Source organism: Prinia subflava, chromosome 14 (genome assembly GCF_021018805.1).
Source record: "Prinia subflava isolate CZ2003 ecotype Zambia chromosome 14, Cam_Psub_1.2, whole genome shotgun sequence".
Classification (NCBI taxonomy): Eukaryota; Metazoa; Chordata; class Aves; order Passeriformes; family Cisticolidae; genus Prinia; species Prinia subflava.
This window is the reverse complement of record NC_086260.1, coordinates 14680076-14692095: the sequence shown is the minus strand read 5'-3', so window position 1 is coordinate 14692095 and position 12020 is coordinate 14680076. Positions and strand designations below refer to the sequence as shown.

Below are 12020 nucleotides of genomic sequence, written 5' to 3'. Positions count from 1 at the left end.
TACCAAATAAAATGCTATTAAATAATAAGCATTCAGGCTAGGTAGATAAATTAGATTTCCAGGTCAAACAAGCACAGTCTTGTACAATCTCTTCAGGAAAGCAAAGCTGTTTCATCTCATCCTATTTTATTTATTGTGCTCAGCACAAACCAGACACATGCACATATATCCACTGCAATGTCATTGCCTTTCAGAAACTCGTAAAAATGAAGTTTCCTTCTGCTGGCATTCAGTCAGGAAAGGAGGGATCAGCCCTGAGACCGTGTGTGGGGTTTGTGGGGGAATGGTGATGCCACCACCACCAGACCCAAGGGCTGAGTTACTGGATCACGGAATGCTGAGGAAACTTCATAGCCCAGGGATTTTCTGGAGTGGTGGATGCCAGAGTGGGGTCCCCTGGTCACCGAGGTGCCCCTGCAGCCCAGGGAGGTGACATGTGGGCCCTCTGTGCAGCCACGCTGCCTTCAAAACATTTGCATTGGAAATAGGATTATTGAGGGGGCATTGCATCCCAAAATTCAGAGAAATGTGGATCTGTCAGAGCACCTGAGCTCTGCTGCTCCGGGGAATCCTGCGGTGCTGCTGCTGTCACCTGCCAAGCCACGTGCAAGACATCCAGTGACATATATGTGCATGGCCCAGGGGTGATGGATGGGGTAAAAACGAGGGGTAAACCCAGTTTGTTTGGGTTTTCCAGCCCAAATTCCCACGTGTCCTGAGGGGTGTGCTGGCACAGCCGTGCCCTGCAGACCCCCCTGGCTCTCCAGGGCCTGGCACGGGAGCCAAGGGTGTCCCTGGCAGATTGTCCCAGCCAGCCCCGGTGACGCTGGCTGTTTTCAGAGAGGATGAGCACGGAGGAAAGGAAGGGATGAAGCTCTGGAGTAACAGTTTTGTTCTGCATTATCAGCCAAGCAGCAGGACGGGGCTGCTGCCATGGAGATGCAGCCGCTGAAGAGCGCGGAAGGGGGAGAGGGAGACGACAAGGACAAGAAGAAATCCAACATGCACAAGAAAGAGAAATCCGTCCTTCAGGGAAAGCTGACCAAGCTGGCAGTGCAGATTGGCAAAGCAGGTATGGCTGGGTGGCACCCAACCCCTCTGGGTCACGGGAGGCACAGAGCTGGCAAGAAAATGGTTCTGGAAAGGGCCAGGCCCTTTTTCACTGCAGGGTTTGGAAATGGGTCAGCACAAAGCTGTTCTGAGGAGGGGAGGTGGTGCTGAGGATCTTTTATTCTCCTAAAAATCAGCTTTGACTGTCAGGGAGCTTTGGGCAACTTGGATTGTAATGAATATTTGAATCGAAATGAAATGCAGCTTTTCTCAGAGTTAATATTCCCAGGTGCAGTAATTACGTATTTAATTTCCTCTCCCCTCAGAACTTGGGAGTACACACTTCCAGAATCTCTAATACCATCTCAAAATATCACTCACACAATATTTCCCTCCCATGGATTCCAAAAGTCTCTGTCCTCCCCAAATACCCACATTCTCCCCAAGCACGACACCTCTGTTGACTCCTGCACCCAGCACCATGTGGCCCCTGGTGTTGGAAGCAGCACTTCTCCAACACGTAGAGAGTGGAAATCTTCCATCCACAAGGGCCTAAAGCTCCCTAGGTTTGTTTTTCTGGTGGTATTAAAGAGATGGCAATCTCAGCTCCTTGACTGAAGCCCTACAAGATCCCTTTAATTCTGTCCTATCTCCCTCAGCCTTCTTCCCCAGCCCAGGTTCTCCCCTTCCCATCCCTTTTTGAGTCCATCACAGAAGCTGATCACAAAACCCTGTAATGCCAACTCCCTTTGCCTGAAGTGTGACTCAGTCTGGGATTGTCATCCCTGATATCCAATTGAATGCCTTGCCCCAACTCAGATTGCCCCAGCCTCTCTCCTTTGTTCCCCTGATGAGAATTCCTTGGATTAAATTCCTTTCTGTGCTGCCTTGGCTTCTGCTCGCTTTGGTATTTTGGCAGGCACGTAAACATCACTCCTAAAGTAATTGTGTCGGGATTTCTGACCAGAATGTGGCAAGGAACAGGAATTAAACTAATTAATCTTTGCCTCATTTGGCTTTTCTTTGGCGTTGAGCAATCTATGGGGATGTCTTGCCTTGTCAGGAGTATTTGCCTGTACAATATTTTAATGGATTTTCCTTTGTCCTCTGGCACAGAGTGATTTCCCTGAATCATCTGTTTCCTGTCAACCTTAGCATCCTTCAGCTTTACCAATTTTTTTAGAACTGTAGTCAAGACATGAGATTCACAGCACTCTCCTTCTACTCTATGATCTCATTAGGGAGAAATTAATTTATTCCAAAACACAGGCTTAACAGGTTCACACAAATCTGCCAAACAGGGCTGGTCAGAGCAAGGCAAAGCTGGGGCTGTAATGGGAATTTTATTTGTATTCTCTAACCCAGGGACAAAACTGTGGAGCAGGAGGGTTATCCCAGCACTCTGTGCCATTGGGAGAGTGGATGGAATGCTTGGGATATTTTGTCAATCCTGTGAAATATTTACTGGTGTCTCTGTCTCTTTGGAACCTCTGCTCATGAAAAGACACACTCTGCAGCTGTTCCCTTGAGAAGGGACACCTTGGAAACACCAGTGTTTGCCACATTTTAAAGAAACCCAGTGAAAACCTGTCCTGTGGATCATTCTGCATTTTTGCCTCTTTCTGTTCACCCAGGCACATCTGTAGGGCTTTTCTACAATATTTTACACAGCAGCATAAACTGTGGGAAACTCCTTTGCTCAAGCCCCTAAAGATGTATTTATTTAGAAGAAAGGTGTTTAAATATGGACAGACAAGTAATTTGTAAAAGGTGGGGGTTAAAAGGATAGATAAATGTTGTATCAGACAAAGTAATGTGCTAAATTGAATAAACTTAGCTAAAGTGACAGCAGAACTCCTGCACTGCCTGGGAAGTTTTAAAGGCAGCAGCAATTGCATAAAAATGAATTCCCTGGAATTTCTTGTGCACTGGAATGTATGATTGCTGTAAATATATTATGGCAATGTCCTTTCTTCATTGTACAGCTTATCACTGTTATTGGTACCGGTGACAAAGGTCACATAGAAATAAATAATTTCCTATCAAATGCCCATTTCTGATTGCTGGTGTTCTCAGCGGTGTTTGGGTTTGTGTAACTGGTGATTTCTCCTCCCAGGTCTGGTGATGTCTGCCATCACTGTCATCATCTTGGTACTGTATTTTGCCATTGACACCTTTGTGGTCAACAAGAAGCAGTGGTTGCCTGAGTGCACTCCTGTCTACGTTCAGTATTTTGTTAAATTCTTCATTATTGGTGTTACTGTGCTCGTGGTTGCTGTTCCTGAGGGACTCCCACTTGCTGTCACTATTTCTCTGGCTTATTCTGTAAAGGTAAGAGACACTCAGCAAAATTTGGGGACAAAAGTGCTGTTTGCTGCAGTTCACTACTGAGTTGGTCCTCAGGTTTTATCAGATGTGATGAAAAATGGCCTGAAAATTATGTGCTCAAAATGTTTGTGAAACTGCTTTAAAGAAAACTTATACTGAAAGTATTTCTAACAAAAATGCAAATACATCATCCAACACGTCTCGTTAAAGCGGCACGTTGCAGGAATATCAAGCAGTAGAAATACTTACTTAATTTGCAAGGAACCAGGAATTTATTGAGCAGAATGTACTCTGAAAATGGTCCAGTCTTTTGATATAGAATAATTTTGTATTCAAATTTTCCTGTGCAATTGCACAAAGTTTTGACAAGGATTTGAAGTCTTCAGGAACACTTCTCAGAGAAATTGGAGTTTCTGAAAGAAATTAAGAGTTTCACTGAAGCTTTCATGTACTTTTCTTAAATGCAGTTGCAGTTCTTTGAAGTCAATGTAAATGGCTCTATTAGGAAATTAAAGAGGATTAACAGCCTGGACTCGGGGATTACTTGAGCAATTTAATCAGATGATTTAAACATTCTGGGAATCTTAGATGAAGATGGTGTAAAGTTTATTTCCATTTAGCATGTAAACAAATTAATTTAGGAAGTTTAGGGAGGAATCTCTTGGCTTCTATGTAGCCAAATATCCCAATTATTAGGAAAAAGGAGCAAGTCTCAAAGATGGGGTTTTGCTAATAAAGAATGTAGCTGCTTTGAAAATGTTTTCTCATTCTCCTGATGCCCTTCCTCTGACGCCCTTTTTCTTTCCCCTTTCTCCTTCCCTTTTGCTTTTCCCCCAAAATACGTGGTGCCAGATAATATCCTGGCATTCCGAGCAGTGTTAAGAAGAACCCCCAAATGTTTGCCGTAATGATAATATTTGAAAAAACGCTGTTATCTCTGGCTCCTTTAGCTCATCTCTGAGCTATTCCTTAAAATGCAACCCTCCTGCAGGAGATTGATGCAACTCTTCATTTATCAAAGGCAAAATTACCTCAGGGATAGGCAGAGCTGGGCTGTCTGTAACTGGTTTGGGGTTATTGGCTCCCAATAACCACAGCTCTGGTTTGGAGAACGCCACGTTCTCACCACGAGACTAACCCTGGGCTGCTTTGCTTTTCATCACCAAAAAACAACCTCGAAGGGTTTCTCATTTGTGCTCTGCTGGGTTTCCCCCCTCAGAAAATGATGAGGGACAACAACCTGGTGCGGCACCTGGACGCGTGCGAGACCATGGGCAACGCCACGGCCATCTGCTCGGACAAGACGGGCACGCTGACCACCAACCGCATGACCGTGGTGCAGGCCTACGTGGGCGACGTGCACTACAAGGAGATCCCCGACCCCGACTCCATCCCTGCCAAAACCATGGAGCTGCTGGTCAACGCCATCGCCATCAACAGCGCTTACACCACCAAAATTCTGGTGAGTAGGTGTGTCCCTTTTTTTGGGGGGGGAATGGAGTGAGGCCTAGAATTCCAACACCTGGAAGGAAGGAGGAGGAGGAGAATTCCAGCTAGAAGGAGGTGTTGGAATTCTCTCCGGGCCGGGTGTTTTTAGCTCCAACAGGCTCTGAGGGTGTCCAGCTCCTCACAGAAAATGGCTGAAAATAATTAGCCAGATGGCGTGATTGAGTGTGCCGTGAAAAACAGAAAAGGTTTTAATTAAAGAAGAAAATAATGCAAAACAGAATAGCAAAAGCCATGCAAAGTGTAAGGATGGGTGCCACACACCTGCTACAACACCCTGAAAATGTGCTGAGCAGTCTCGTGCTCTTCATTAAGTATTGGATGATTTAGGTGGTTTTTTTCTGGCAAACAGCCCAACAGAAAATAGCTACATTTCTGAGAAACAGCTAAAGAAACTGATTGGTGTTTTTGTCTTGGCACCAAGCTCATTATGGTCAGGACAGCACAGAAACTTCTAGTGTTTTTATCTTAAAAGTCCTGAGGTGAAACTGGAAACCTTTTCCTTACGTAGGAAATATCTCCCTGGTCATGGGGGGTTGCAGTGCAACAGGAAGGTGTAAATGTTTGGTTTTTGTTTTTTGGGTTTTTTTTGAGAAGTGTTAATTCCTTAACATCTTCTTACTGATTACAAAGCATTAAATACTGTTGAGGTCCTCAAAATTAGAACAGGTGCTCTAAACCCTGTATATTTTATTGTTTTTTTCAAGGACAGGGATTTATTTAGGAGTGCAACACCACAAGACATTTAAAAAACACCATGGTCATGGGGGTTGCAGTGCGACAAAAAGGTGTCAATTTGTTTTGTTTTGTTTTGTTTTGTTTTTGAGAAGTGTTAATTCCTTAACATCTTCTTACTGATTACAAAGCATTAAATACTGTTGAGGTCCTCAAAATGAGAACAGGTGCTCTAAAACCTGTACATTTTATTGGTTCTTTCCAAGGACAGGGATTTATTTTAGAATTTTTAAAAAACTCCTGCTGTCATTAGATGGGGGTGGCCCAGTTTTGGTGCAGAGAACTTTGGGAACACAAACGTGTGGTAACACATCTGGATTTCACTGAGCCTTCCTATGTGCAAAATGATTTTTGTGTGTCTAAGAAATTTCAATTAATGCTCAAAGAGCACAAATTGGATTGGTTAAATCAGCGAGGTTAATGACCTTTATTCATTCTGGTGTTGAGTGAGTTACATCCTGAAGTGTTTTATTCATTCTGTACAGAAGGACAGAATGGAAATATCCTGTTTGCTTGTGGCATTGGATTCTTCTGTTCAGAGCTAATTAAGAGACTGAAAATTTTTGCAATTCCAATAGATTTGTTCTGTGAAAGGTCAGGCTGAATGTTAACGCTGCTGAACAAATAGATTTTTTTTCTTTTTAGTTTATGAATATAAGTATTGTCCTTTTTATAGGTCTGTGCTGAGCTGCAGAACAAAGCCAGGCATGTACTTCATGTTTGTTTTAAAAGTGGTCTTTTAAAATACAATCAGAGAAAACAAATACAGTGTGATAACTGAGAGTGGATATTTTATGGCAGCAGCTCCTTGCATTCCATTTGTGCATTTCTAAACCAGCAAGGACAGGTTGCTGTGCTGGGTAATTCCTGCTCCCACAAATTGGTGTAACTTTTGATTGCTGGGAAGAGGAAAACACACCTTGGTTATTTAAATGTTACAGCCTCAGCCAGCTTAGGTGCATCCTCCTAAAGAAAGAGAACAAAACACCCTGAACAGGCAGGATTAGGACAAGGCACAGAGTTTGACTTTGGGGAGGCTCTGGGAGAACGTTCCCAGTGTCAGCAGATCTTTCCTCATTCCCAGGGAGCAGCAGGGCAGGCACGGGGTTGGTTTTTCAGTCAGGTGTGACAGGCAGAGGCTCATACAGAGTTTCATATTTTGCTGTTCATTCTGAGATCAAAGCCAGTACCAAAGTGTTTCTGCTCAGCTTCCACACCAGTTCACCCCCTCTGAATCTCAGAGTAAATGGGAAATCATCAGACTTTCCACATCTGCAATATTAAGTTTAATAATCTGGGGTTTTTTTTCTTGTGGTTTACCAAAATGTTTCCGGTCAACACTAGTTCTAAAATGGTCTCAACATAATTTTGATTTTTTTTTTAACTCTGACTTGGCTTCATTGCTCCTTATGGAATTACTTCTATGTGCCTATTAAAAAGAGTCAATATTTCACCATTTCAGTGCTTATTAAGTTCTGCACAGAGACTGATTCTAAACTGATAAGGGGGTGAAATCCTCTGGATGCAGGTCAGTGACTGCTTGAGTTTAATTAATGGAGATTTCTGGATGTTATGAGCTAAAGCTTTGCAGCATGGACTCCACAAAGACACAGCTCCAGTCTCAGGGGATTTCATTTTGTTCACAGTTTATAACAAGCTGAAGCTGAACTTTACAAGATATTTCTCCCTAGCCCATTTTGCATCCCAAATAAACACAGTAAAAAACACCTGAGGGAGTTGTTTCCAGGATAAATATCCAGAATTCTTTTCCTTCCTGCTAATACAGAGTGCACGCTCGTGCGCTCGTTCTTGGAGCATGTTTAATCAAATTGTGAATATCAGCTGAAACCCAAAGGGCATTGGAAGGGTTCTGTCGCCAAGACTGAGATTTGCATATTCTATTTTTAGCTCTCCAGCTATGTGTGTGCTGTAAATTGCTCTTTGTGTGAACTTCTGTTCAGAGGGATCACATATGGGGCCATAAAATTAGTCAAGATGCTCTGCTGAATGAGAAATATTCCCTCTTGCATTGTCTTTTGATTAAGGGGCAATTGAACCATTGATAAAAATATAAAAAGGGAATAATATCAGTGCCTGGCATAAAAGATTTGAATTTCCCTGAGAAATTAAACACAAATTATTCCAACTGAACAACAGCATCATTAAATACAGCTCTTGTTGCTGCTTTCCAAGATGAAGTTGCTGGGTGAGCTGATTTTGCATCCTTTTAGCTTCAGAGCAACTTTCCTGCTGTTTGTGGGAGGCTGTTCCCCAGCAAACCTCTCTGTTCAGTATTTCCTTTCCACGTGGAAATAAAATCAGGCTTGGTGGGGTTTTGCCTGTGAGCTGTGCTGGGCACTGCAGAGGCTCTCACTCTGAGAGAAAAAAATGCATTTTTGGGGATACTTTGGTTGCACTTGGAGCAGGAGCACGTTGATCTTGGATGTCAGGGAGCAGTGATGGAGCAGAGACTCCAAACACCAAAACCACTGATTGGAACTTCTCTGTGCAGCTCTCATAATTTCAGTTTTAATTAGAAAGGTATTTCTTCTTTTAATTTCCTGGCTGGGTGGGATGTGCCTGGTTAAGAGGACACCACAGTTAGGGTTCATCTGAGGGATTTTAAGCACAGTGGAAAAGTCCCACAGGATTTTTATTTGCTGCTTGATGGGTGCTGAGGGGTGAAAGGCTCCTTTTGCCTGGGCTGGGTGAATATCTGGAATTTTTGGTGCTGTTCTGGTGGTGATTTGGTGCATTTGCACAGAGAGTGGCAGGATTTGGTGGCAAACCTTGAACCAGTGGCAGAGATGTCATAGAAAAGCACAAAACATTCACTCCCTTTTCCCAGAGGAAATCAAATCAAATAAAAATATGTTGGTCTATATGTTAGCAAATATCCATCAAGTTATGAAAGTGACCTAGGAAAGCTTTGGGGACAAAAAGGCCATTATTGGATAAAACCTAAAGGAGAAAATGAAATAAAACACAATTACAGACAATTTTGTTGCAGCTGAAAGGCAGAGCAGGTAGATAATAATATATCAGAAGAATTATTAGAAGAATAATATCTTCATAATCTATAGAAGCCATAAGAGACAATGACATTCTACAAAACTGAAACAGTGAAAGGACAGAAAATAAGATTTTAGCACAACAGCTGCTTTGGAAGGATTGATGCAAATCTATTGGGAACATGGATGTGGGAGCCAGGTGAAATTTCTTTTTATTTGGGAAAATATATTTGCATCCCAAGCAAGAAGAGCTCTCTGAGTGCTGGAGACACAATGTTCCTGTCAGGAGCAGCCTTTGAGAAGGTGAGCAAAGTGCAAAGTGTGCTTCTTTCTTTGAGGTTTGTGTATTTTTTATTCAAAGCCTGGATTTTATTTGTCAAATATTTGAATTAATCTTGACTTTTAAATATTTGTTTAATCAGGTTAAAAAAAATTGTCTCAATAATTACATATAAATATTATTTAGGCAACAGAAAAATCCTGGAATTTCCTTTTACCATTCATAATTCCAACAATGTCAATATAGTAAGGCCTTTCTAAAAAAATAATTTAATTTTTTGTGGAATATGAATATTTGGAAGTCACCTCCCAAATAATTTTGTAACTTGAATTGTAGTAGGTATGTTTATGGATTTTTCCATACATTTCTGACATTAATGTGTAAAGTTATTAGAGATGGGAAGAAGGATTGAAATGTCACTTTTTTAACAGGGGTTTGCTTGTGGCTCCCTAATTCTCATCTGACAGAGAATAGACATATATTTATATATATGTGTGTGTGTGTATATAATATAAATATATATAATAATATAAATAATATATAATAATATATATAAATAAATAACAATATAAATATAAATAACAATATAAATAACAATATAAATAACAATATAAATATAAATATGAAAATAACTATAATAATATAAAGATAATAATAGTGTATAAATAATATGTAATAATATAAAATATATATTTAATGTGTCTCTGTATTTATTTCAAGTTTTCCTCTGCAAATGGAAGGGAAGAAGGAGACCCTGCCTGTTTAGGAAAGGGTTTTTTAATTTCATTTTTACAAAAGCTCAACAGATCAGATTAGGCCACACCTACAACAGAAAATCAGGGAATTTCTGTGGCCTGAGGCTGCAGCAGCAGATCTCTGCCAAGGGCTCTCTGCTAAATGAAACTGCTGTTATGTGCCACTAGAAATTCCCTTTTTATTCCAAGGAGAAACATAAGAAAAGAACTTTTGACCTCCAAACTGCCTTTTTGAGTTATTTTGGCACTTGGAATTGCAAAGATTTTTTTTACTCTCGGGTATGGTTTGCTTAAAGCCCATTCTCAAGCCCTTTGTTTCTTGTGTTAGAGATGATTTTCCCTTTTGTTTCTTGGGTTAAAGCACAGATGATTTTCCCATTTATTTTTGCTGCACATGAAGGTTCAAGCCATCTCTTATTTCCTCCAGCTTATTTCCCCCATTGCTGCTAAAAATGAGTCAAAATAAACACTTTAAAAAAAACCCTCCAGACAAAAAAAAAAAGGAGGGCAGAAATGGGCACAGAAATGGTAAAAAAAAAAAAAAAAAGAAAAAAAAGAAAAAAGATAGATTGAGGAAAGTTTTTCTTTATGATAATTTAAATGACAACAGAGTAAGTGGCATGGCTTAAATCCTGTCTTTCCTTCTGCCACTGACATCAAAGCACAAGTGGCAGCTCCAGCTGTTCATTTGAATTCTTTGGACAAAAAAATAAAAAATCTGTCATTTATCAGGTGGTCAAGTGACCAGTTCAGGCTGACCTGGCTGTGCCAGAGCTGTGGGAGCAGAGAGATGATGGGGAAAGGAGAGAGAACCCCAAAAACAGAGGTGTAGGGAGGAGAAAGTGAGAGGGAAAAGGGAAAAAGGGAAAAGGGAAAAGGGAAAAAGGGAAAAAGGGAAAGGGGAAAAGGGGAAAAGGGAAAAAAGGGAAAAGGGAAAAAGGGAAAAAGGGAAAAAGGGAAAAGGGAAAAGGGAAAAAGGGAAAAAGGGAAATGGGAAAAAGGGAAAAAGGGAAAAGGGAAAAAGGGAAAAGAAGGAAAAAGGGAAAAGGGAAAAAGGGAAAAAAGGGAAAAGGGAAAAAGGGAAAAGGGAAGGGAAGGGAAGGGAAGGGAAGGGAAGGGAAGGGAAGGGAAGGGAAGGGAAGGGAAGGGAAGGGAAGGGAAGGGAAGGGAAGGGAAGGGAAGGGAAGGGAAGGGAAGGGAAGGGAAGGGAAGGGAAGGGAAGGGAAGGGAAGGGAAGGGAAGGGAAGGGAAGGGAAGGGAAGGGAAGGGAAGGGAAGGGAAGGGAAGGGAAGGGAAGGGAAGGAAAGGAAAGGAAAGGAAAGGAAAGGAAAGGAAAGGAAAGGAAAGGAAAGGAAAGGAAAGGAAAGGAAAGGAAAGGAAAGGAAAGGAAAGGAAAGGAAAGGAAAGGAAAGGAAAGGAAAGGAAAGGAAAGGAAAGGAAAGGAAAGGAAAGGAAAGGAAAGGAAAGGAAAGGAAAGGAAAGGAAAGGAAAGGCTCATTCTGAACTGGCAGCAGAAGAGTTTGCCTGAGTTCCCCACATTGTGCTCCTCTATTTACAATGTGATTTTCCTTGTTTTTCTGCACCATGTGTGCTGCACAAATCCAAGCTCTGTCCACACGGAGCTTTGCAATGCTAGTGTTGGTACAGGAGGGCTTGGGGGAATTTTGGTGACAATTCAGCAGTGACCATCCTTCAGGATGTTTGTTTATCTCTGCTCTCTTTCCTCAGGCAGTGCTCAACAGTAAATTCTCCCTTCAGACACTCTGTCACGATTTCATAATTTGTGTTTTAAGGCTGGTGAGGAGCAGAAGTGCTGTTTAACATTGTGTGGAAGGATAGGTCTGTCGAAGGTTTTATCCTCATATAATCATACAGGAAATCAGTAAACAGTAAGAAATATTAATTTTTTCACCTTAGCCCATGCAATGGCACTGGAGCAGCTCATTTTGGTTTTGGATAGGGGAGGAGCAACAGGCTGGAATCTCCTTCCTGCACTGTGGAATGCACTTGGAGTCCTCAAATCTTCTCTCTGTGTAATTAAAGCCATCCAGAAAATGGCTCAGAAAAGCATCCTGGGAGGAACTGGGAGAGAAATTCAAGGATCCTCATTTTGTTCCTTGTCTGAAAAACACCAAGGGAATTTGGGGGAGCTCATGACTCTGCTCCAGGTTTTACAGTTTGGGTCCTGCAGCTTCAGGGGTACAACAAGTTACTAAATATGGGATACCAGGAGAAGCACAGAGGAAAATCTGCTTGGTTCACTTATGGGGATAACCTCCAGCTCTTCCCAAAGTGCAGCCTTTAAAAATCACTGTTTCCTGTGAGATGCTCCACAGTGCTTTCATCTGGACTGAT

General features: G+C 41.7%; 1 protein-coding gene across 15 annotated transcripts in view; it reads left to right on the top strand.

Annotated features, from left to right (window-relative positions):
- ATP2B2 (ATPase plasma membrane Ca2+ transporting 2) overlaps nucleotides 1–12020 on the top strand; it is a 412644-nt gene that overhangs the window by 330343 nt on the left and 70281 nt on the right. For all 15 annotated transcript variants that reach the window (XM_063411251.1, XM_063411249.1, XM_063411250.1 and 12 more), the window contains 3 exons: nucleotides 908–1072; nucleotides 3167–3381; nucleotides 4598–4840. In XM_063411251.1, coding sequence (XP_063267321.1) covers nucleotides 908–1072; nucleotides 3167–3381; nucleotides 4598–4840 — 623 coding nt within the window. The remainder of the gene's footprint in view (nucleotides 1–907; nucleotides 1073–3166; nucleotides 3382–4597; nucleotides 4841–12020) is intronic.